Raw genomic sequence first — 24,861 nt, 5'->3', positions numbered from 1 at the left:
CCCTGAGGTAGGAGCGCCGGCCACCGACGCCCTCCGCTTTCGGCCTGAGGTAACCGGCCTGGCGGCCCCAGGACGTTCCCGACGCATGGCGGAGTGCTGCGGATGATGCCCATGAAGTTCGTAGTCCTTCTAGTTGCGCTGTTGCTATGGCCTTCGTCCGTGCCGTCGTATCGGAGTGAGTGACCGGCCCGAGGTAGCAGCCACCCCAGGGGACATTGCTGGGGGAACTTCCCGGGTTTCAGGGCCCGTCCGAGACCCGGCTCTTCTTTTTCTTGGTCTTGCGTGCCTCCCCAGCCCCACTGTCCAGGGGCCCTACCTCTGGTACTGAGGTGTGTCCCTGTCCTACTCCGACCCCACCTGCGCGCGACCAGGCAGTGATCCAGGCAGTGGATCCCAAACGTGACCGGGCTGCGCCGGGCTGGGTCCCTGGGGCTGCGGGGGTGACCTCTTCACCCCGGCGGAGACGGTCCTTGCTCCCCTGGCCCCGTTTACCGGAGAGTCGCTGCAGCTGTGATAAAGCGGGGTGGGCCACCTGCGGCCAGAGGGCCCGGGCGGCCGGCTTTGGTTCGGCTGGCTGGCTGGCTGGGCATGGTTTTCACATTTTTAGCCGTGAATGTGAAATGTGATCTTTCGTGACTTGCGCAAAAGTACGAAATTCCAGTTTCATTGTTCGTTAAGTTTTCCTGGAACACAGCCAGCTCATTCTTTTGTGTATTGTCCAGGCTGCTTTCCCGCCTTTTAACAGCAGAGTCCAGTAGTTGCCACGGAGACAGGATGGGCTGCAAAGCCTGAACTATTTGCTCTCTGGCCCTTTACAGAAAGAGCTTGAGCCTGTGGTTAAACGGGGGGAGCGTGTGGATTGCGGGCAGCTGTCTGGGACGCTCGCTGACCTCCTATGCACTTCCACAGAGCATCGTCGGGTGCACAGGATGCAAAACCCTAGCTGAGCAGAATTACAGCTTCCCACTGCCCCTCCCCGATGGCTGAAAACTAATAAGGTCATATTCAGGGGTGCTGAGACTATTAACATCACACGGACACCTCGAGGTGTTTGTGTCTGATAGCTGATATTCCAGATGGGACCATGAGGCCTGTTCATCTAGTCTAACGGTAGTTTATTGTAGCATCTAGTAATGTTGGGGTTTCATTAACTATCTAACTAAATAAAATTTAACTGGTAGGTGTGAAAAAAGTACTAAGGGTACACGCTAGCTATGCAGAGCTGTATTTCAGACTTGTTAGAAAGTCTTAGTTAAAAATTGGATTTCAAAAATGAAAACACAGCACAACCTAAGTCATAAATAGTAGTGGATAAAGTTTCTGAATAAGTGCCCTAGATAACTAAGTTAACCCTTTCAATACTAGCCCTTATGATAGTTGATTTAAACAAAAGTCTTCATAAAATTTTTCTTTTTTGTGGTAAAGGAACAGAACATACTGAGAGGGATAATTGTCTTTTCTTGCTGTCTAGTGGTCATATTACTAACACCAGCTATTGCCTTTTGGTAGTTTGTAGAGCAGTAGGTCACAACTGACTACATATATGCAGACTTTTAGTTGAAGTGACATTAATACTGTCACACAGTACGCTCTGAGATGCTGGTTAGGCAATACCGGGATTCTCAACTCAGCACAATCTCCGGCCTAACTCCATAATTTCATGGCCTGTGCTTTTTCTTTGTTACCCTCTTAACCTAAACGTTCTATAAGGCTTGTAGGAAATGAAAGATACTTCTCAGAAAAGGAATGATTTTGTGTTGAAGATATAGATGATACAAGACATAAGGAAAATAATATACAGATCACAGATCATAGAAGATACCTTAGAAAATGTACTTTACCCATCTTTTCCATGGAAGGGCTTAAGGGTATGTAGGGCCATGCTAACATGGCTACTTTCTCTGTGAAACTAGGCTTATCATTGTGTTGATTTAAGTCAGTTATGTACTCTTTATTTTGTATGTCCAGTATTCCAACAGTGTTGGCAAAGAGTCATATAAAAGAAATGCTCTCATGCCAGAATAAAGGCATATATAGGTTTTCATAATGAAAAGTGCATCTTTAACAATTTTTTTTTTTAGAATACAAGACAGTTTTGAGGTTATCTTATACAAACATCACAGGTATTGTATAAGTAATTACAGTTGTTGAAAACATCAGTACTTCTTGTAATTACTCATACCTTTTTAGTTACAAGTACTTCTTTTTTTTAATTTTTTTTTTATTTTTGAATGTGTTGGTCTTCGTTTCTGTGCTAGGGCTTTCTCTAGTGCGGCAAGTGGGGGCCACTCTTCATCGCGGTGCGCGGGCCTCTCACTATCGCAGCCTCTCTTGTTGCGGAGCACAGGCTCCAGACGCGCAGGCTCAGTAGTTGTGGCTCACGGGCCTAGTTGCTCCGCGGCATGTGGGATCTTCCCTAGACCAGGGCTTGAACCCGTGTCCCCTGCATTGGCAGGCAGATTCTCAACCACTGCGCCACCAGGAAGCCCACAAGTACTTCTTGTACTACTCATACCTTTTAAGTATACCTTATACTCTTTTTGAGAGTTGGGTGTACAGCAGTCTACACTCGGCTACATACACATAGATCCTTGATGATGCAGGATAAACATCTTTTTCTATGTACGTAAATTTATATATTTAATTAATTTCCTTAGTATTTGATTTTTCCTTAGTTTTAGTTGTATTTTTTCAGCTTTAAAAATCATGCCTCGTTAATGCATTGCATTGTACAACTTGCTTTTTTTCTTTTAAAGAGAATACTTTTTGCTTTTTTAAAAAAGTGTAACTTCTAAAGTAATATTAACATAATAGTATATATTTAAGTACTATGAACTACTATTAAAATAAATTATATAATTTGCCTTTTATAATTTTAAGTCACTAGATATTCATGGGCCTGAAGCTATAAACGCAAGAATGTGAAATATTAGTTTTAGGGCCTTTTTTTTGGTACTCTCTGAATAACTTGTTTTTCCTAGTCATCTCTTTGGATAAATCAGCAAGAGTAGAGGTAATGATAGAGTATTGTTTTAATAGGGTAACAAAAACTCTTAACTTGGTTCTCTAGGTTTGTGTTAAGAAGGCTCAATATGTGAGTCTTTTTTGTCTTTAGGACGGCTTTTGTCCTAATGGACCAAGAAGGCAAGGGAAGTAGTAGTAAGGCAATAATTATTCAATCTATTGGCAATTGATGGAGTTGAAAAGGAAAAATTGGAAGGAAAAGCAGATTCCTTTTATTTCAAGAACATTAAAAAGGTAAGTTCGCTTGGTTCTGGTGCTGCAAGTTCACTTTCACTGTTTCAAGGACCAAGGCCATGGCACTTGGGAGAGTCTTTCAAACCTGGAACGGAAATGTCATGACACACTTCATTAATGTTTTAGATAATGAGGAGCATGTCTTCTAATGCGAAGGTCCAGAGGGTGGCCTTTGGAGGTATAGTAGTTCAGTTAGCCTGTCTATTAATATTTTATGGGGAAAAAGTTCTGTTTTCTGTTCTTTTGAGCTGTCTTCTGTTGTTCTTTTGATAGGATCGCATGTATTTTTTTTTAAAATAAATTTATTTTATTTATTATTTATTTTTGACCGTGTTGGGTCTTCGTTTCTGTGCGAGGGCTTTCTCTAGTTGCGGCAAGCGGGGCCACTCTTCATCGCGGTGCGCGGGCCTCTCACTATCGCGGCCTCTCTTGTTGCGGAGCACAGGCTCCAGACGCGCAGGGCTAAGTAGTTGTTGCTCACGGGCCTAGTTTGCTCCGCGGCATGTGGGATCTTCCCAGACCAGGGCTTGAACCCGTGTCTCCTGCATTGGCAAGCAGATTCTCAACCACTGCACCACCAGGGAAGCCCAGGATCTCATGTATTTTTAAGACTTCTTGTTTCCTGACATTAACCCAGTTGTGTCAAGACCACTTCGTATATTCTGTGTTCTGAATGGGATTAGCCATCCTTTTGAGGAGACAAAGTAGAACATGGTATTAGAGACCAAAGTACCTGGGATGCATATCAGTGCTGGGTGATATTATTATTTAGGTTATTTTACTCAACAGAACTAGAAGAGAGAGATATTTCAAGGTCATGAATTTGTTTTGGTTCTGATTAAATTTAACATTACTCATTGGATAACTTTCTGATTTTTAACTCTGTACCTAAACTAAATTTGTATTCCTTTTTCAAAATATAATTTAGTGAAGCTGTTTTGGTTTATCTGTTGCAGCATAAAAGACCATCCCCAAATTTTATTATTTCTCACGATTCTATGGGTTGTCCTGGACTCAGCTGGGCAGTTCTGCTTTCTATGGTAGAGCTGAGGAAGCTCAACTTGGATGAGAACATCCAACATGGCTGCCTCATATTCCAGGGGTCTTCTCTACATGACTTCTCATCTTTGAGTAGTCTAGCCCAAGTGTCTTTATACCATGGCAGCTTGCTTCCAAGAGGGAGCTTTATAAGCCCCCTGTACGCAAGCTCTTCTAAAGCCTATGCAGTGTCAGATTTGCTAATGTCCTATAACAGGCCAAGACAATCACATAGGGAGAGCCTGTATTCAGTGGGGGGAAGAAGACACTACCCAAAACATAAATACCAAGAAGTGCAAAGCCATCAAGTTATATATTTTCTTTTTTTTTCAGCTTCATTGAGGCATAATTGACTAATAAAATTATAATATATTTGAAGTGTACAATGTGATAATTTGACATATGTGTATGTTGTGAAAGAATTCCCACCATTGAGTTAATTAACAATATCACCTCACATCTTTACATTTATTTTTTATTTTTTATTTTTTAAGCTTGATGGTATTCACATTGCTTAATTTGTGTCATGCTTTATTTATTTATTTATTTATTTATTTATTTATTTATTTATTTATTTATTTATTTATTTATGGCTGTGTTGGGTCTTCGTTTCTGTGCGAGGGCTTTCTCTAGTTGTGGCAAGTGGGGGCCACTCTACATCGCGGGTGCGCGGGCCTCTCACTATCGCAGCCTCTCTTGCTGCGGAGCACAGGCTCCAGACGCGCAGGCTCAGTAATTGTGGCTCACGGGCCCAGCTGCTCCGCGGCATGTGGGATCCTCCCAGACCAGGGCTCAAACCCGCGTCCCCTGCATTGGCAGGCAGATTCCCAACCACTGCGCCACCAGGGAAGCCCCATCTTTACATTTTTGTGTGTATCATCAACTGTTGTCACCATATTATACATTAGATCCTCAGGCTTTATTTTTCTTATAACTGAAAGTTTGTACCCTTTTACCAGCCTCTCTCTCTATTGCCCCTATCCCCAACCCTAACATTACATTTCTTAACAAGGACATTTTAATTAATATAAACATAATTACTTGTTTGTTTTACCTGCCAGCAAAAATTAAAATTTGCGTTAACAAATTATAGGAAAACTGCTGGAAGAATAACAAGATGCAATGTTTCTTTTTGTGATCATTTTTTGAGTGCACACCACTAATGAAGCATAGTTATTACAAACTTTGATTTGAGTTGGAAGTACTTCAGCTCAGTATTCAAGTTCATTTAATTTGAAAGTGTTGTGTTTTAGCTGGCAGTTCTTACATGATGACAGCTTTCAGGTATTAATTCTTACTTGCAACACTTAACTTCTGTAGAGTATGGGAAGTCTATTCTTTGTGAGCTCATTTCATGACATGGACGGAAAATACAAGCAATTTGTTCTCCAAAGTTAAGACATTCAGCCAGAGTCTGGCCCACCTATAAATGATTCAGTGTGTGTGTGTATGCTAAGCTTTATATACATGAGTTCTTTATTGATAAAGCCATTCTGGTTTTCACTCTTGTGGTAATAAAAATCCTAGTTATATTTGAATCTTTTAAAAGATTAGCATCCATGATTTTGGTTAAATTTTGGGTGCAATCACCAGTTGCTGTATCAAGATTACAGGCCAAGGGCAAAGTAAAAACATATGAGTTCTTAAAGCACAATGACCAGACATATTCCACTGAACTTTAATTTTTTTTTGTCATTATGTGAAAAGTTTAAAAATTGATCTTTCCTTCTTTACTGAGCTACTAGGTTTCCCCCAGTTGTATGGAACATTTTGCTACTACTTTTAACTTACCAGGTATTTAATGTTATACCAATTTTTTTGTTTAAATTAACAATATTATTGGGCTTTAAGGCCTTAGTTTTTTAAAACATAAATTGCATTTAAGCACATGATCAGATAGCCAGCCATCTTATATTGAGAGATATAGATTTTTTTAGAATTCCATCTTGACTTGTAGTGTTTTTGAGTGTGTTTCTTTGTACTGCCCTAGGTATTACATTATGTATACATAACATCACAATCTATTGGTATCAGCATTTTACCAGTTTCAGTGAAATGTAGAAACCTTACCTGCCTTTTATGTTCTTATTTAACCCTCTCCCATTCATAATATAATTGTCATATATATTTCTTTTACATACCTTGAGAACCATATCAGATAGTATTATAGTTGTTTGCTTCAACTTTCAAACTTAATTTGGAAAACTCAAGAGGAAAGGAAAAGCTCACTGAATTTACCCATATTTTTTCCTCCTTCCGTTATTCTTCTTTCTTCCTTCTCAACGTTCAGGATTCCTTCTTTTATCATTTCCTTTCTGTTTAATGAGCTTCATTTAGTCATTCTTTTAGGGTAGGTCTTCTGGCCACAACTTATCTTAATTTTCCTTCATCTGAGAGGTCTTGATTATCCTTTCATTCCTGAAGGATATTTTCCCTTGATAAAGAATTCCTAGGTTGACAGTCCTTTTCCTTTTAAACACTTGAGAAATATTATGCCATCTCCTTCTGACCTTCATGATTTCTCATGAGAATTCAAATTGTCATTTAACCTTGCTTCTTTCAAGATTTTTTTTCTTTGTCTTTAGAGTTTTCAGAAGTTTGACCATGATATGTATTGACATGGATTTCTTTGGGTTTATTCTGTTTGAGATTCACTCAGCTTCTTGAATCTGTAAATTCATGTCTTTTGCCAAATTTGGGAAATTTTCAGCCATTATTATGTCTTTGAATGCTTTTTCAGACTTATCCTTTTTCTTTTTCCTTTCAAGGCTCAGATGACATGAATGTTAGATCTTTTCATTGTAGTCTCACAAGACCCTGAGGCTCTGTTCAATTTTTTTTTTTTTCATTTTTTCTCTGTTATTCAGATTGGGTAATTGCTATTGTTTCTGTCTTCCACTTCACTGCTTCTTTCCTCTTTTCTGCTGTTGAGTCTACCCATTGAGTTTTTCATTGCAGTTATTGTGTTATTCAGTTCTAAAATTGAATTCATCCTTATATATTCTATTTCTTTGCTGAGATTTTCTATTTATTTGCTAAGACTTTCTATTTTTCATTTGTTTCAGACATGTCCATAATTGCTTGTTGAAGCATTTTTATGATGGCTACTTCTAAATCCCTGTCAGATAATTCAAACATCTGTATCATCTCTTACATCTCTTAGCTCTTCTGCTACAGATTTAAATAGACCTCTGACACCACTTCAGTGGTGGATGGGGAGTGTTGCGTTGTTACCGCAGGGTGGAGAAGAAAGTCCTACCTCCTTACTTAGTCTTCTCTACTTGAAGAGAAGAGGTATTCACACTTTCAGTGGCATTTCTGTGGGATAAGGGCAGAGGGGTCGGGGCAGCTCAGTGAAGCTTGATGAGGGTGAAAGTCTATGTTCTCCACTCAGCCTTTGCTGGTGGAGGGGTAGGATTGCAGTGTTTTCTGTGGTTTTTGGCTTCTTAAAAAATTTTCTGTCTTGCTCGGCTATTCTTTTCCTGGTCCTTTGGCTATGCAGAGAGCAGTCTTTTCTTGGAGCCTTTTTTGTCTGTGTCCATTGGTGCTTCTGGATTGCCAGCATCTCCAGTCCCCAGTCTAGGGTATATGTGGCAAAAAGAAAACCCAGGGAATTCACTGCTGTATCATTACTCAGGTCCTGAAGTCCCTAGTTGGTCTCTCTTCCTCTCTCCACCTTTCCAAGTCTTCTTATCTCATGCTTGTCTTGCATATAATGTTCAGGGGTTTTAACTGTGCTTAGTAGTAAGGATATGGGGAAAAATACATGTTTTCTATCTTTTTGGAAGTGGAAGTCCAGATATATTGTTTTAAAACATTTTATTTGGGGCTTATGGAAGAGGCAGTGTGTTTTACAAGTAAACAAGAGTACCTAAGTAGGACATGCATGGGAATTATGTGATGACCTGTTTTTATTTTGGTCAAAATATGTTGGAATTAAGCTTACAGTGCTTTTGTCTATATTATTTTCCAGTTTGTGTATAAGGTACTAGTTGTTGGAAAGGAGAGAGAAGTCCTAATTGACTATCAGATATCTATTTAAGTTATTTAGATAGAATTTTATCTGAGTAGTGATTCATAGTACTCTAAATAATTTAGAGAGACTGTAAATAAATTCAATATTTTGAGAGTTTATCTAAAATTGTCCTTTAATTTTTAATTATTATAGGCAATTAACCATTGTACATTATTTTACTAGCAACATTCTTTTACTTTAAAATCAGTTTGATGCCAAACCTCAAGTTTTTTTCTTTTAAAAATCTTTAGATAAATACCTATGCTATTAATCTAAAATTGTTTTAGTTTGCAGGTTCATAATTAAGAATGTCAGTAATTATAACCAAGTTAATGTCAAAGTAAAATACAATTCATATTAAGTATTATCAGAGAACTATAAAAGGTAAAGACTCTACACAGAACATTTTAATGGAAGAATTCTGTTGGTCCTTGTGACTTTACAGTATTGTCTAAGTTTTATAATAACCAGTTTTTAAGATACCAAGTGTTTGGTTTATAACACATTTCAAGTGAAATCCCATATTCACATTTTATTTATGTGTTGTTCAATACAGTTCTTGAAAAGTTTAGCTATATGGACCTCAAGTGCAAAAACCCAAATTCTGCATAGATTTGGATGTGCCCTATTTGCTTTCCAGTTTTGTATTCTGTGATAACTACACAATCACCATACAAGTAAAACTCATAAAAATACTTTTTTAAGAGTAAAAGTTTTAAAAAGACCTAAAATTGACCAATATTCTTCTGAAATTTTAAATTGTTACATTAAATAAGGAACTTCCCAAAGATATATTAAAATTACCTACCTACTTTTATTATAACCCTATATTTTATTACCCTTTGAAGTAAAGATTTTTCATATTAAAGCTCCCAAATTTGAGGTTATATATCTTTTAAAAGAAATCAACCCCCCCCTGCCCTTTTTTAACCAAAGAAGAAGTGGGAGTGGTTTAGTTTTCCTCTTTATTCGGCTTAGAAACTATTGGTTCTTTGGCCAAGATTTAGGGTGACATGTTTTTTCCTTTTTTAAAATTTTAGTCTCAAAGGAACTAGGTGTGTTTTCTAAATAAGCTTTTAATGTTAGCATTTTATTGCTGTCATTACGTTTTATTGTAATTTTTGGCATGCTGTCACTTTTTAGGAGCATAAAAACGCTCCCCCCACCCCTTTTTTGAGAGTAAGGTTTTTCTGGAAAAAATTGTTAGTTAAAACACTTAGTGCATTTTAGCTTTACTGATTAGAAAATCTCTCCAGAAACAGATAAAGGTGTAGCCTTCAGGATGTTTACAAAAAATACATTTATATATTTCCATTCTTTTAAATAGATGTTGTAGAAGAAATTTTTTTTCACACCTATTACCAAGTGAAGTTTTATTCAGTTAGATATATTCATGCAATTAGATATTTTAATTGGTGCTTAATGGTGCATTTTTAAGAACTTGGGACTTCCCAATATCATTTTCAAAACTTGATTAGTGTACAGTATATTTGCACAGATAACAGAGCACTAAGTTTTCTTGGAGTGGTTTTTTATGCAGTTTCTTGAGCAAATAAAATAAGCCAGTTAATTTACATATGTTAAAACCATTATTTATAGCTTAAAATGAGTAACTAAACCTAAAAATCATATTTTTTAATTAAAAAAAATTTACAATATCTTTGGTCACATAAACCATAGTTTCTTAGCTGTGATGGGGAACCAAACCACTCCTAACTCTTTGGTAGAAGAAGAAAAATCTTATGAGTTCTATTTTCATATTCATAATCTTAAATTTAAGAAATTTTATATTAACTTCCTCTTTAAAGTAATAAAAGTTATGGCATAATGAAACTGGTAAATATAACTCTTGGTTTATATATGTCTTCAGTTAGCTCTCCTAACTAAAATGAAAATAACATCTTTGATAAAATTAAATTTTATAAATTCTGGTTCTTTAAAAATGATTTTTTTAAAATCGGTGTTAATGTCTAGTAACTATAATGCAAAACAGTTACAAAAATGAGATTTTAAATATATAATATATGTAGAGTAAAGTGCACAATCACAATGTATGGCTTAATGAATTTTTATAGTTAATGCTCCTGTGTAACCAGTGCCTAAACCAAGAAACAAAATATTACCAACTAGTTTACAAGCATTATATTTTAATGTATGCAAATATATAAAATCTTGCATAGAAATTTAAATGACTGGAATTTTCTAAATTTCTTGCACATACAAAACTGGGTTTACCAGAAAGAACTTGTATAAAAAAGAAAGGTTTGTAGTACATGCATAACCTTGTATAGAAAGGTTATGCACATAACCACATGAGTCATTAGGTTAAATCAAATAAAATTCTTGACAGTGACAGATCAAACTGCTTATATTTTTCATCCATCTGATAAAGTATACTAATAAAAAACAGCCTTCCCTTAAACTCTAGTATTGTAATGCTGCTACCAAGAAAGAATTGTCAGTTAAAACATCAACAATCTCAAATTAAAATTAAAGAATTAGAATAGAGAATACATCAGATAACTGTATATTTAACAACAAAACAATTTGAAAAATTACAAGTAACCCCAAACAAGATAATTTGACTGTTCATTAATTGGAGTAGAATGTAGTCAAAGTATACAAAGGCAATTGTAATATTTAACCTTGTTATTGTGTAAATACTTTTATGCTAAGTTTTAACATTAATAAGTTGTTATTGACAGAACCAATAATTATACCAGTTTTAATCAAGATTTTCAGCTAAAGTAATAGTTGTATGGTTTATCATGTTACAAAAAGGAATGCAGTTATAATTTAGATAAGGGGTTTAAAATTAAAGTAAGTATGCCTTAATGTTAAAATTCAGTTGGAAAAGAACAGTAAAAATTAATGTCTTTACATATATATTTTCTAGTTCTGTTGACTAAAATGGCCTAAGAACAATGTCAGTCCATAAAGCCAATCTTGAAATGCACCTCTAGCCCACAGACTTTTGTCTCTAATATTGTGTTCCACTAAAAGAAACCAGAACTTCTTGAAAGCATACCTGATTTTCTTAGGCAGATTACACTTAGGCAGATAAAGTACAGATTGGAGGGGTAAGGGTAGAAGTGGGGTAGGAGATGGGAGGGAGGCAGGCAGCAGTAACTGCCAGATAGCAAGCAAGGATGTTTTGAAAATTCAGAGGCTCCCTCAAAAGGACACAAGAGGCAGCTTACAGTGGCTCCAACTGACTAAATTGTGACCATTTGAACATAAAAAAAGAAAAGATAATATTATAAGTTAAGACTGTAAAAAGCCTATGAGTCATAATGAAACTCAAAAATATAAGAACTATTTTTCAAATAATGAATACTCAGGTGAATTTGATTCTAATATTTAAAGATATTATTTACATTTAATTTTATTTATGTTCCTAAGGTAAGCAAAAGTGTTTCCATACACAAAAACGAATACAAATCAATGCTTACAAAAAGACCATACTTTCTTCCTGTAGAGTATTTATAGACAGGCTCATGATTCTTTTGCTGCTATCCCAGAGGCTCCCCTGCCAACAGGATTCACATATTAGAAGATAAGCTACCATATTGTTTCAGAAGTCAATGAAATGTGTCAAGATGGTCCATTCACACTAAGGAGCCCTCCCAACTGATCCTGATGGCTATACCACACAGGATAAAGAGAACTTGATGCTCCAAAGCCAAGTGAATTTAACCTTTTATATGTGCTTAATATATATATAGAATTATACTTTTTCCTTAAATTTATTTGCTTATTGGTAGGTTTACCAGTTGTTGCTGGTTGCTACCTTAAATTCTCTTCTTGCCCTATGTGGTTCTTGAAAAGAATGGAGTAGATAAAAACATTCCCAAAGACAATGTTAGAAGCCAAGGACTTACACACCAGGTCTTCTGCTTTCCTGGTCCAAAATAATCTTACTTTGTAAATTTCATTTGCAACATTTAGTCTTAGGAGGTAAAATGAAAAATAATTTATTTGTGTTGCTTACTCTTCAGATGAAAAATAATGTTCCAGATTCTTGGATTTGTGGCTTCAAGGCCAAGAAAATTTAATGACTTAAAAATGTATGAGGCATATCTTAATAAAAAAATTTTTTAAACACTGATCAAGTATAGTAGTATGTATAGTATGATTGTAGTTATGTAAATATACATAACTTGAAAGATGTTATAAAATGTATATAGCATGGCAATACTCCTCAAATTGATCTACACATTCAACACAGTCCCTATCAAAATCCTAGCCTGCTTTTTTTGTAGAAATTAACAAACTGATACTAAAATTGCTATGGAGTTGCAAGAGACCCAGATACCCGTAACAATCCTGAAAAAGAACAAAGTTCAAGGAGATTTCGAAATTTAGTATTACAGCTGCAATAATCAAGACCGTGTAGTACTGGCATAAGATTAGACATATACATATAGGAATTTGGGATTAACATATACACACTACTATATATAAAATAGATAATCGACAAGGACCTACTGTATAGCACAGGGAACTCTACTCAATATTCTGTAATGACTTATATGGGAAAAGAATCTGAAAAAGAATAGAGGTGTATATATACATATAACTGAATCACTTTGCTGTATACCGGAAACTAACACAGTATTGTAAATCAAGTATACTCCAATATAAAATAAAAATTAAATTTAAAAAGAAAGAAGAGAATAGAAAATATAAAAGTGTGCCACACATAAAAAAAAAAAAAAAAAAGAATAGACATATATATTAATGGGATTGAATTGAGAGTCCAGAAAGGAACTCTTACACTTATGGTCAATTGATTTTCAACAAGGATGCCAAGACAATTCAGTGGGGAAAAGAATAGTCTTTTCAGCAAATGGTGCTCGGACACGAGGAAAAGAAAATGAAGTTAGACCCTTACCTCAAACCACATACAAAAATTAACTCAAGCTGGATCATAGATCTAATGTAAGAGCTAAAACTATAAAACTCTTAGATGAAAATGTAGGTGTAGATCTTTGTGTCCTTGGATTTGGCAGTGGTTTCTTAGATATGACACCAGAAGCATAAGCAACAAAAGAAAAAAAAAAAGATAAATTGAACTATATCAAAATTTAAAACTTCTGTGCTACAAATGATAACTTTAAGAAAGTAAAAAGACAACTTACAGGGGCTTCCGTGGTGGCGCAGTGGTTGAGAATCTGCCTGCCAATGCAGGGGACACAGGTTCGAGCCCTGGTCTGGGAAGATCCCACATGCCGCGGAGCAACTAAGCCCGTGCCCCACAACTACTGAGCCTGCGCGTCTGGAGCCTGTGCTCCGCAACAAGAGAGGCCGCGATAGTGAGAGGCCCGCGCACTACAATGAAGAGTGGCCCCTGCTTGCTGCAAGTAGAGAAAGCCCTCGCACAGAAACGAAGACCCAACGCAGCCATAAGTAAATAAATAAATAAATAAATAAAAGAGAACTCACAGAGTAGGAGAAAATATTTTCAGATCATATAAATGATAAGGGACTGGTCTCCAGAATATATAAAGAATTCTTACGACTCAATAATAATAAAGCAACTCAATTAAAAGCTGGGGAAACTATCAGAATAGACATTTCTCTAAAACAGATATACAAATGGTCAACAGGCTCATGGAAAGATGCTTAATATCATTAGCTGTTAGAGAAATGCGAGTCAAAACCACAATGAGATAGGACTTCACACCCACAGAGATGGCCATATCAAAAGGACAGACAATAACAAGTATTGGAATCATATGGAGAAATTAGAACCCTCATATACTGCTGGCGAGAATGCAACTGCTTTGGTAGTTCTTGAAAGGATTAAACATAGTGTCAGTTCCACTCCTAGGCATGTACTCAAGAGAAATGAAAATGTATTAATAATACATCCACACAAAAACTTGTACATGAATGTTCATAGCAGCATCACTTATAATCACTAAAAAGTAGAAATGACCCAAATGTCCATCAACTGATGAATGAATAAACAAAATGCGTTACAGCCGTACAATGGTCTATTATTTGGCCATAAAAATGAATGACATACTGATATATGCTACAACATGGATGACCTTGAAAATATTATGCTAAGTGAAAAAAGCTAGTCACAAAAGAACACATATTGTATGATTTCATTTATATGAAATGTCTTGAATAGGCATTTCATAGAGAGACAGAAAGTAGATTAGTGGTTGCCTAGGGCTGAGGGATAGGGGTGGGCTTCTTTTTGGGGTGATGTTTTAAATTTAGATTGTGGTAATGGTTCCACAACTGTGGCTATACTAAAAACCGTTCAATTGTATACTTTAAAATATGTAATAGAGAAACCATGAAGATATTTTAACATTGCCTAAGATTATAGTTTTCTTAAAGTTATGTTAATGTGATGTTATTTTAGAGATTGATAAAATCCAATAAAAGAAAATTAATAGAACATAAACAAATTTAGTTAAATTTATGTGATCTCAACTTATATTATGCCCTTTAGTAAGAACCAGTTAGAAGTTCGGGGGCTTCCTGAAAATTGGAGCTGTTTAACGACAATGTTTATGATGTTGTTTTAGATAAACTTCAGATTTAGAAATTTAGAAAAATATGGCTAAAGCAGTATCTTTTATTATAAAAAAAACTGTCTGCTTTGCCTAAAATAAGAACTGTTTTTACTTGTCCAGATTTTCTCCCTAATTATTTTTGGACTATTAGCCAAAAGCAAACAAACAAAAAGCAAACTTAAACCAAACCAAAACAAAGAAACAATAAAAAACAGTCTTTAGACCAGCAGATTTATCTTAAACATAACATGGAGTTTAGTTTTCCTCTACAGCATTCTTCTTTAGAAATTTTTTTGCGTGTGATTATTTCCTTAAGGTAAATTATGGGAAGTACAATTAATTTACATACTTGCCAGCATTTGGTCCATTCATTTAATCATTCAATTAACAGATGCCTTTTGACTGTCTACTATGGTGCTAGGCACTGGTTAGAACAGGGGAAACAGAAAACAAAGCAGACATGGTCACAGCTCTCAAAGAGCTTATAATATGTAGCAGTTAGCAAACATTAAATATATACATAGTCAAAATTATCCCAAGTTTTATAAAGAAAAGACCAGCATGCTAGAGAGAGACTAATGAAAGATCTGGGGATCAGAAAGTAAGGAAGTTACTTCTTTTACTAAAGAAGTAACATACGCACATGACAATCCTAGGTTTTATTGTTTAAAAATTTTTTTTGCCTAATTGGTAAAAGAAAAATTGTTTTTAACTTGACGTTTGTTTATGGATAGTGAATTTTAGCAAGTTTTCATGCTAATTGACTTTTATGTTATTCCTTAACCCTCTTCTTCCTCCTTTAATTGACTATTCTATGAGGAGGAAGTGTGTATTTTGAATGTATTGTTTGTTGATTGAAGTTTTATATTTCATTACTCATTTTAAATCATGATTTTATTATTTTCCTCAGAATAAACTCAAAATTAATTAATTTGCTTTTTTACCTCTGTGTGAAGTGAATGTATTCCTTTGTAAGTCATTGACTGTCAGTTCCTACCCATACTTTGTGTTAAGAAAACGTTAGGGACTTCTCTGGTGGTCCACTGGTTAAGACTGTGCTTTCACTGCAGGGGGCACAGGTTTGATCCCTGGTCAGGGAAGTAAGATCCCACAGCGTGGTGTGGGAAGGAGAGAGAGAGAGAGAGAGAAGGAAAGAGAGAAAGAAAGAAAACATGTTAAATTTGGATCAGTTATTTTTAATATTGCCAATACATCTTAATACATGAAAGGGATATATTTTGGTCCAGTTGACAGTAGAGCAAAATTTTGTATATTTTACCTATTTATTTATGATATTTTAGTATTCACGTGTATTTAAAAATAGAGCTGTATTCCTTCAGAACAATTTTATTATCATACTTTTACTATTTTGCCAGCATCCTAGTGTCATCTTTTTATGACAACATTGTGTAGTTGTTATGTGTACCTGCTTGAAGTAAGGCAGCCTGTGTTTGAATCCCTTATTACCACTTATAAATTAAATATAATATCAGGCAAATTACTTATCCTTTCTAGGTGTCCTCCTTTTCCTCTTTATAAAAACACTTCACTGGACTTCTCTGGTGGCGCAGTGGTTAAGAATCCGCCTGCCAATGCAGGGGACACGGGTTCGAGCCCTGGTCTGGGAAGATCCCACATGCTGCGGAGCACCTAAGCCCGTGTGCCACAACTACTGAGCCTGCACTCTAGAGCCCGCGAGCCACAACTACTGAAGCCCGTGAGCCACAACTACTGAAGCCCGCGCGCCTAGAGCCCGTGTTCCACAACAAGAGAAGCCACTGCAATGAGAAGCCCGTACACTGCAACGAAGAGTAACCCCCGCTCGCTGCAACTAGAGAAAGACCGCTCGCAGCAGCAAAGAGCCAACACAGCCATAAATAAATAAATAAATTAATTAATTAATTTAAAAAAACATTACACATCCAAAGCCTTTAGTATAGTGCCTGGCACATAGTAATCGCTCAGTCAGTCAGAGCTGTTATGGTCTTTTCAATCACTGTTTTCCAATTTCCCCTTCAGATTTCATGCTACTTTTGTTCCTACAGTTTTACTATTTTGTTTACTTTTCTGTTATTTCTGTCATGTGACTAATTCTCCCTGTACTATTTCAAGAAGAAAAGTGCAGACAGTCCCAAGCTCAGCTATTGATATAATCTCCATATCTGTGATTCCTGTTAAACCTCAAGCCTGCATTAGCAGGTAGCCATCCTACTTAGTTGAGGCACTTTCCAGGCAGCATTATGGCTTCTCAGGGTGGAAGAGATTCTTACTTTAGCCACATTCTAAGACATTGCAGTGTTTGGTTGGATCACTAACTGGTGAACATAGAGGGAATATTATAAAGTACACCAGTGTAGACAGCAAATATCCAAAGTATAATAACCAAACTTCTAGCAGAGTAGTCTGGTCTTTGTAAGAATTTGAATTTTGTTCATCTTTCTAGCACCTCCTGAAGAATGGGGAATAGCAGATTTTCACAGCGGCCAGGGCCATTTGTAGGGATATTTGAGCCTTGATTATCTTTTACTACCTTGCTTTGTGAACATTTAAAAAAATTTTTTATTTTATATTGGAGTATAGTTGATTTACAGTGTTGTGTTAGTTTCAGGTATACAGCAAAGTGATTCAGTTATACATATACATATATCTATTCTTTTTCAGATGCTTTGTGAACAGTTTTATAATGATCAAATTGACTGGCAAGACCAGTCAATATGAAATATGTAGATGTTTTTGGAGGAAAAAAGCAGGAGGTGGGAAGTGTGTGCGGAGAGGATGGATTTAACAATAGAACAGTGTATAGACAAAGAGTACATGAAGAGGGGAGGAAAAGCAAGGTAGAAGGTAAGGTGCTCTGTTTTTAGGCAGCCATGAACAGGATTTTTAGTGTTGCCTGAGTTTCAGTATGAAGGGATTATGAGTACTTCAGTTCTTTTAGGAATCAACTAGCAGTAAGTATCACCTATTTCTGTCCTTTGACAGTCTAATTTGCCTAATAGTAACCTGGGTATCCTATTTACTACTTTGAGAAGAGACAAGTTAATTAAAAATTGAATGTTTAGCAGACTGTAATCTAATAGCAATGTCTTTTAAGAAGCATTTAAACCACTGTTGGTTGCAGACTTTAGATTTGCTTGTGAATAGTTGCCCAGAATTGAAATTTTTCCAAAACAGGTTTTTAAAAACATTTTATCATGGAGAAGTTTAAATATATACACAAGTAGAAAGAATGGTATAATCTTCATATATCTATAACCAGTTTCAACTATTATTAACCTATAATTAATCTTGTTTCATTGATATTTCCACCCACATTCCTTTCCACCATACCTCCTTGATCCCTCTCCCCAAGGCTTGGTCCCTCTCCCCAACTCCTAAGACTTGGATTATTTAGAAGCAAATTCCAGACATCACATAATTTTATCAGTAAATATTTCAATATAAAGCACTAAAATATAAGTACCTTAAAAAACTACAAAATGTGAATTTCACACCTAAAAAGATAATAATTTCTTAATATTATCAAATATCTGGTCAGTGTTCAAACTTTCCTGATTCTCTCTTTTCCAGTTTAATTGAATTCAGATTCAAATAAGATTCATGCATGTAATTCATTGATATGTCTGTTAATTCTCTTTTAATCTGTAGTTCCTCCTTCATCTCTATTTTTCCCCTTGCAGTTGTTGAGGAAATTGGATCATATGTCCTATAGTTTCCCATTGTCTAGATTTTGCTGAGTATATGCCCATGGTGTACTTTATATTTTCTTTTGTTGTCTCTTGTACTTTCCATACATTGTTAGTTAGATCTAGAGAAACTTGTTAGATTCAGGTTTGACCTTTTTTGCAAGACCACTTCATAGGTGGTACTGTGTTCTTTTATCAGGAAGCATATGTCTGATTGTGTCTTTTGTGATGTAAATAATCATTGATACATTGCAAAATAATTATATTCTAATTATAAATGGCTTCTTCATTTATTAGCTGGAATAATTCATAAATTGAAACCTTCCCTCACCTTTAGCTGTATTTCAATATGCAGTTGCATCTATTTCTGTATTTTCTGTTCCATTCATCTGTCTATTCATGTACAATGCTATACTATTTTTATAATAGAGGCTTTGTAATATATTTTAATATATAATAGGGCTAGCCTCTTGTCTTTCTGGCTATTCTTACTCTGTTCAAATGAACTTTATAATCTATTTTTATAACTTCATTAATATTATTAACATATTAATGATATTTTACTAGGAGCATATTAAGTGTAAAATTAACAGAGAATCTGACATCTGAGCATCTTTATTTTGAATCTTCTGGTCTTAGAACATGGTATGTCTATTTGTTGAAGTTTTCATTATGTCTTTCAGAAGATTTTACTATATTCCTGGATCAGTTTTCTGTGACTGCTATAACAAATTACCACAAACTTGGTGTCTCAAAACAACAGAAATTTATTCTCTCACAGTTCTAGAGGCTAGAAATCTAAAATCAGCTTTACTGAGCCAATATTAAGGTGTAGGGCAGAGTTGTGGTCCCTCTGCAAGCTCTAGGAGAAACTATTTTCCTTGTCTCTCATTCTTTACCTTATGGCTGCTTCACTCTAATCTCTGCCTCCTCTTCTGTGTTACTTTCTCCTCTTCTGTGTGTGTTTCAAATATCGCTCTGTCTCTCTCTTATAAAAACACTGGATTTAGATCCCTCCCAGCTAATCCAGGTTAATCTCCTTTGTCAAGATCCCTAACTTAATCACATCTGCACGGACCCTTTTTTCTTTTCTTTTAAAAAATTTTTGTTTATCTACCTCTCTGTTCCCCCCACCACCAGTTTTATTGAGTTATAATTGACATACAGCACTGTATAAGTTTAAGGTATACAGAATAGTGATTTGACTTACATACATCATGAAATGATTACCACAGTAAGTTTAGTGAACATCTGTCATCTCATATAGATACCAAATTAAAGAAATAGAGAAAAAAAATTTTTCCTTGTGAAGAGAACTCTTAGGATTTACTCTCTTAACAACTTTCATATATAATGTACGTCAGCGTTATATTTAGCGTATTGTACATTACATCCCTAGTCCTTATCTTATAACTGGAAATTTGTACCTTTTGACTGCCTTCATCCAATTCCCCCTCCCACCCACCCCCACCTCTGGTAACCATAGATCTAATCTCTTTTTTCTGTGAGTTTGTTTGTTTGTTTTTGAAGTATAATTGACCTACAGCACTATGTTAGTTCCTGTTACATAGTACAGTGATTGGATATTTCTGTACATTTCAAAATGATCACCACCATGAGTCTAGTCACCATACAAAGATATTACATAATTATAACTATATATTATAACTATATTCCCCATACTGTATATTTCATACCTGTGACTCGTTTATTTGTAAGGTAACATTTACAGGTTCCAGGGATTAGGACCTGATCTCTGGATGTCTATATTCAGCCTAGTATAATTCCTTATATAAATTTTGGACATGTCTTTTTAAATTTATGATTTGATATTTTCTTTCATTTTTTGTTATCATAATAGCATCTTCTTTCTCATTTTATCTTCTAACTGGTTTATATTTGTATATTGATTTTTGTGTGTTGATTTTATAACGTGCTACTTTACTAAATTCTCTTACTCCATGTAATAGCTTTTCAATGGATTCTTTTGTGTTGTCTCGATGTATAATTATATCATCTGCATATAAAGATAGTTTTATCTTTTTCTTCCCAATTCTCATGCTTCCAGTTATCTTATCTAATTACATTGACTGATACCTCCAACATGATGTTAAATAGTAATGGAGATATTAGTATTCTGATCTTGTTCCTTATCTTTAGCAGGAGAGCTTCTAGTGTCTTTTTACTAAATAGAATCCAAAACCTATTTCTTTTTAGGGATTTAAATTTATATTTTAAAATGAGAAATGTAACCAGTTTTGCCTTCATAGAGAATAATATTATCTTATATAGTGCTCTGTAGCTTTTCAAGTGTTTTCAAATAACTAATTTATTTAGTTCTGTGAGATAAAAGGGCAGATATAGTATCTTAATTTCATAGTTAAGTACATGTTCAGAGAAATTAGGTAGTTACCTAAGGTCATGATGCTAGAAACTGGTAGAACCAGGACCAGAATGAAAGGTTTTTTTTGACTGCACTAGGCTACAAATTCATTTTACTTAATATTTTCCTTCAGGAAAACTCTAGATTCAGGACAATGCATTTTATAAATATAAGAATACATAAATAAGTTATTTTCCTTTTTAAAATGTGACTAATGGTTTACTATGTTAAGTGATTGTGTGTATGTGCTTAGAGAGTAAAACATTATAGATAAGTCTAATGACCCCTTTAATAACCAACTTCAGTCCCATTCCCTCTCCTCTGGGGCAAATGCCCACATGAATTTGGTATGTCATGCTTCTAATCCATTAAAAAAGTTCTCAATTCACAGACAAATGTATGATGCTATGTCACTGATTCATAAAAATTATAAGGATAATATATAAATCTACCTTATGTTCTATATCTTTCTTTTTTCACCCATCATCATCAAATGGACCTCGGGGTATGCAAGACTTTTCTGAACATGACATAATACGCAGAGTCTCCTTTTAGAATCTAGATCTCTAGTAGACAAGTCTAGTGTCTTTCCACTATCACTTTGACTCACTAAACTGTTCTGGTTAAGATTTTTAAAATTTAGAAATATAATTTCAATTTTGATTAAAGTTCCATCTGGTCTTTCTAAGTTGTAACAGATGAGTTAAAGAAGAGAGGAGGTAAATCGTTTTTGGACTATTTTGTGCTTGCCAAAGAGCTGAATAAAAGTGCCTCCTGAGCAGAAAGTTTGTTATTTCATTTTGCCTGCAGAGGGAGGGTTCAGATAGAAGTTATTCATTAGTGTTTGGGAAAAAGTGACTTACTTCCTTGAATTAAATCAGTTTGTATCCATGATAGTGGCGAAGTCAATTCAAAATTACTTGTAACACAAAATCCTAGCACTTAAAATTAAAAACTTCTGACTCTGGAGTTGGGGAGTTGAGCAGAATTTCAGAATATATTATTCAATAATCTTTTCCATTTTCCACATTGGAAATGAGAGGCTTCACCACTCAGATACTGCAAAATACCAGTATAAATAGAACTGCCATTTTGTTGTAAGAGTAAAATGTTGATGATTTAAACCAGGAATCAGTAAACTTTTTCTGTAAAGGGCCAGGTAGTATTTTCAGCTTTGTAGGCCATATCGTCTCTGTTCCAACTATTCAACTCTACTGCTGCAGCCAAAAGCAGCCATACACAATACATAAACAAAGGGGCAAGACTGACTGAGTTCCAAAAAAACTTTATTTATGAAAATATTTGAGTGGATGTGACCCACAGGCTGTAGTTAGATTTTTGCTGGGTTGAAGGCAGTGGTATACCGGTAAATGTTTAAAAACTGGCTTTTCCGAGAGGTGGGTACACCCTGACTTACATCCTTTGCCCATTTACGTGAGGCAGATACTCTCACCATGGTTGATTTCAAATTACCTACTTGACATCACTCATCAGGGAGGGGAAAGAGATAAACAGTGGCATACCATTATATAGCATTTATAACATACTAGATGTAAATAACCTCAAGAGCATAAATAATAGTAAAATGAAATAAAATAAAAGTGATAAGTTTTGAATATTACCTTGTTTTGAATACATTTACTTAATTGTAAATTCAGATAATTTAATTTTTAACAATGTCTGTGTTTACCATCTGGCTCACAAAATTCCTAAAAATTTAATAATTGGCTCTGGTGAGCCACTGTAAGCCTACTACAGCACACCACTGTGTTAGAGAACATAACCAAGAATTTTGTTTTAATAAGTTGCCTACTGAATCATAAGCTATATGGGAGAGTAAAAGCAAAGAGATACAGAGAATTGTGTTAATATGTAACTTTTGCACTAATTTTGCTCATCTGTTTTAATAAGAATCTGAAAAAATAATTTTGTTCCTGTAAATGAGAGTTGACTGTGTCAAAGGTGCTTTATTTCTTGGTTCTTTATCTCAACTTTTAAGTGATGGCATATGAAGTAAACTTAGGTGAGTAGATTCTGTCAATATGACATACATAATAATAAATGTTACTTATTGTTTGGTTTTTTGCCTTAAGGAATAACTGTGACGCCTGACGAAGAACAAAACTTGAATCATTACGTACAAGTTTTGCAGAACCTAGTACTAAGTGTTCCCACTAAGGAGCCAGGTCGTCAGAAAAAGTCAAAGTCTCCAAATAATGCTGATTCTGTAGGATCGAGGGTATCAAAATTTAAGGAGGTAAAGTTTACACGTGATGAAGCTCCAGCTGAGAATGATGTTTTAATCAATCCTGTCAGTGAAGAAACTACAGCTTTCCCTACTAGGGGCTTAACAGTGGAAATAGAGAAGAAAAAACATACTAAAAGTACAGCTTTCTGGTCAATTAAACCAAATAACATTTCTGTTGTTTTACATGCAAAAGAACCTTATATTGAGAAAGAAGAGCCAGAGCCAGAGCCAACTGTACGTCAAACTGAGGCACCAAAGCAATTGCCAAGTGTTACTGAATCATTTACAAGTCAAGGTGTCACCTCTTTAAGTAGGAACACTGACTTGGATACTGCCACAGAAGAAGATGTTCCTCAGCTCTCAGGCGACTATGAAATGGAAAATCCTGAACCACACCATTTGTATAATGAAGACATTTTGAAAAAAATTGCAGATATTGGTTCACAGGTGCAACAGGTACCTCTTCCTGAGAGCTTCAAGCCAGAATATAGAGCAGACATTCGAGCCTCTAAAGAACACCTAAAACGAAGCCTTGCTCTAGCAGCAGCAGCAGAACATAAATTAGAAAAAATGTATAAATCCCAGATGTTACCACTAGGACAAAGCAGTGATGGAGTTGATGACATTGAAACTGTTATTAACATGCTGTATAATTCTAGATCTAAATTACCTGAATATTTAGATATTAAATATGTTCCACCAGAGATGAGAGGAAAAGCTACTGCAGTATTCAATATATTAAAAAAAATATTATGTGTAAGTCAAGGAGAAACTCAAAACCTCATTAGGAAGTTATTAAACAATAACATAAAACTTTTAAAACTACTTGATATTCATGACAAAGTTGATCTAAGCTAACTGTGCATTCATTCACAGGGGAAATAAGCATATTAGTGATACAAAAGTTGTATAAAAATATTTTCTATTGTAGTTCAATGTGCTAACATCTTTATATGTCATGTATTATGAAAAGTTTTCATATACACTAAAACCTAACAATTTAAAATAAAATTTTGGTTCAGGAGTTTGTAGTTTTTTCTCATTAATTTTAAAAGTTATAAAGATCTAATCCATAAAATGTTTAAGCTTTGATTTTACTTGAATAGGTTAGTAAATTCATCCATTTTATAAGACTTAAGAGACTTATGCAGTCTGTATATGTAGCTGGTTTTAAATAATTGCATATAAATGTAAAATTTTAGGATATGTGGTCTTTATTACTCTTTCAGAGGATCTGAGTTTTCTATCTGAATAGCATAGTTGGAGTATGTATCAGAACTACTTTTATTTGAATATATATGTGCCTCCTTTGAAAGGTGGATGATACATTAAGATACATCCTTGTTCCTTTGTTGTTAAATACTTTTGGAGTATCAGTGAGGGACTGTAAACGGGATTTGTAATGAAATCATTCTCACTTATTTTCTCTTTTTGTTTGTTTATATACATATACACTGAAGCTTTGCAAATCTTTTATTTGGGAGTATGGCTAACACCATTTAGGTTAACTGTAATATTATAATTATGGTACAGGTAATTCTGTTTCATGATTTGACCGGTATTATATTTAAATTCATTTATTTATTCATTTATCAAGTCAGTCATTTATAGTTTAATAAATATTTATTGACCTTTTACTATGTGCAGGACAAAATGCTGGATTTGGGGATACTTAGTTCCTTCTCTCTTTGAAATCG

The 24,861-nt window shown here is 35.0% G+C and overlaps 2 protein-coding genes across 2 annotated transcripts in view; both read left to right on the top strand.

Moving 5' to 3' along the window:
* Window positions 1-24,188, top strand: SPESP1 (sperm equatorial segment protein 1). The gene is made up of 2 exons (XM_036844276.1): window positions 1-175; window positions 23,010-24,188. Exons 1-2 carry the CDS (start codon window positions 103-105, stop codon window positions 24,020-24,022), a joined length of 1,086 nt encoding a protein of 361 aa, XP_036700171.1. The 5' UTR covers window positions 1-102; the 3' UTR covers window positions 24,023-24,188.
* Window positions 117-24,861, top strand: part of NOX5 (NADPH oxidase 5) — an 89,494-nt gene continuing 64,749 nt past the window's right edge. Inside the window, exon 1 of the mRNA XM_036844275.1 lies at window positions 117-193. The gene's annotated coding sequence lies outside the window, so the exon portion shown is untranslated. The remainder of the gene's footprint in view (window positions 194-24,861) is intronic.

The sequence above is a fragment of the Balaenoptera musculus genome, chromosome 2 (assembly GCF_009873245.2).
Source record: "Balaenoptera musculus isolate JJ_BM4_2016_0621 chromosome 2, mBalMus1.pri.v3, whole genome shotgun sequence".
NCBI classification, from domain to species: domain Eukaryota; kingdom Metazoa; phylum Chordata; class Mammalia; order Artiodactyla; family Balaenopteridae; genus Balaenoptera; species Balaenoptera musculus.
Note: the sequence above shows the minus strand (reverse complement) of the source record. Positions and strands in the feature narration are given on the sequence as shown.

What these genes read in the sequence shown, in the direction of transcription:
- SPESP1 (XM_036844276.1), top strand. Translation starts at nt 103, where the DNA reads ATGATGCCCATGAAGTTCGTAGTCCTTCTAGTTGCGCTGTTGCTATGG. An exon ending in GTCCGTGCCGTCGTATCGGA is followed by an intron (nt 176 to 23,009) that starts GTGAGTGACCGG and finishes TTTTGCCTTAAG; the next exon opens with GAATAACTGTGACGCCTGAC.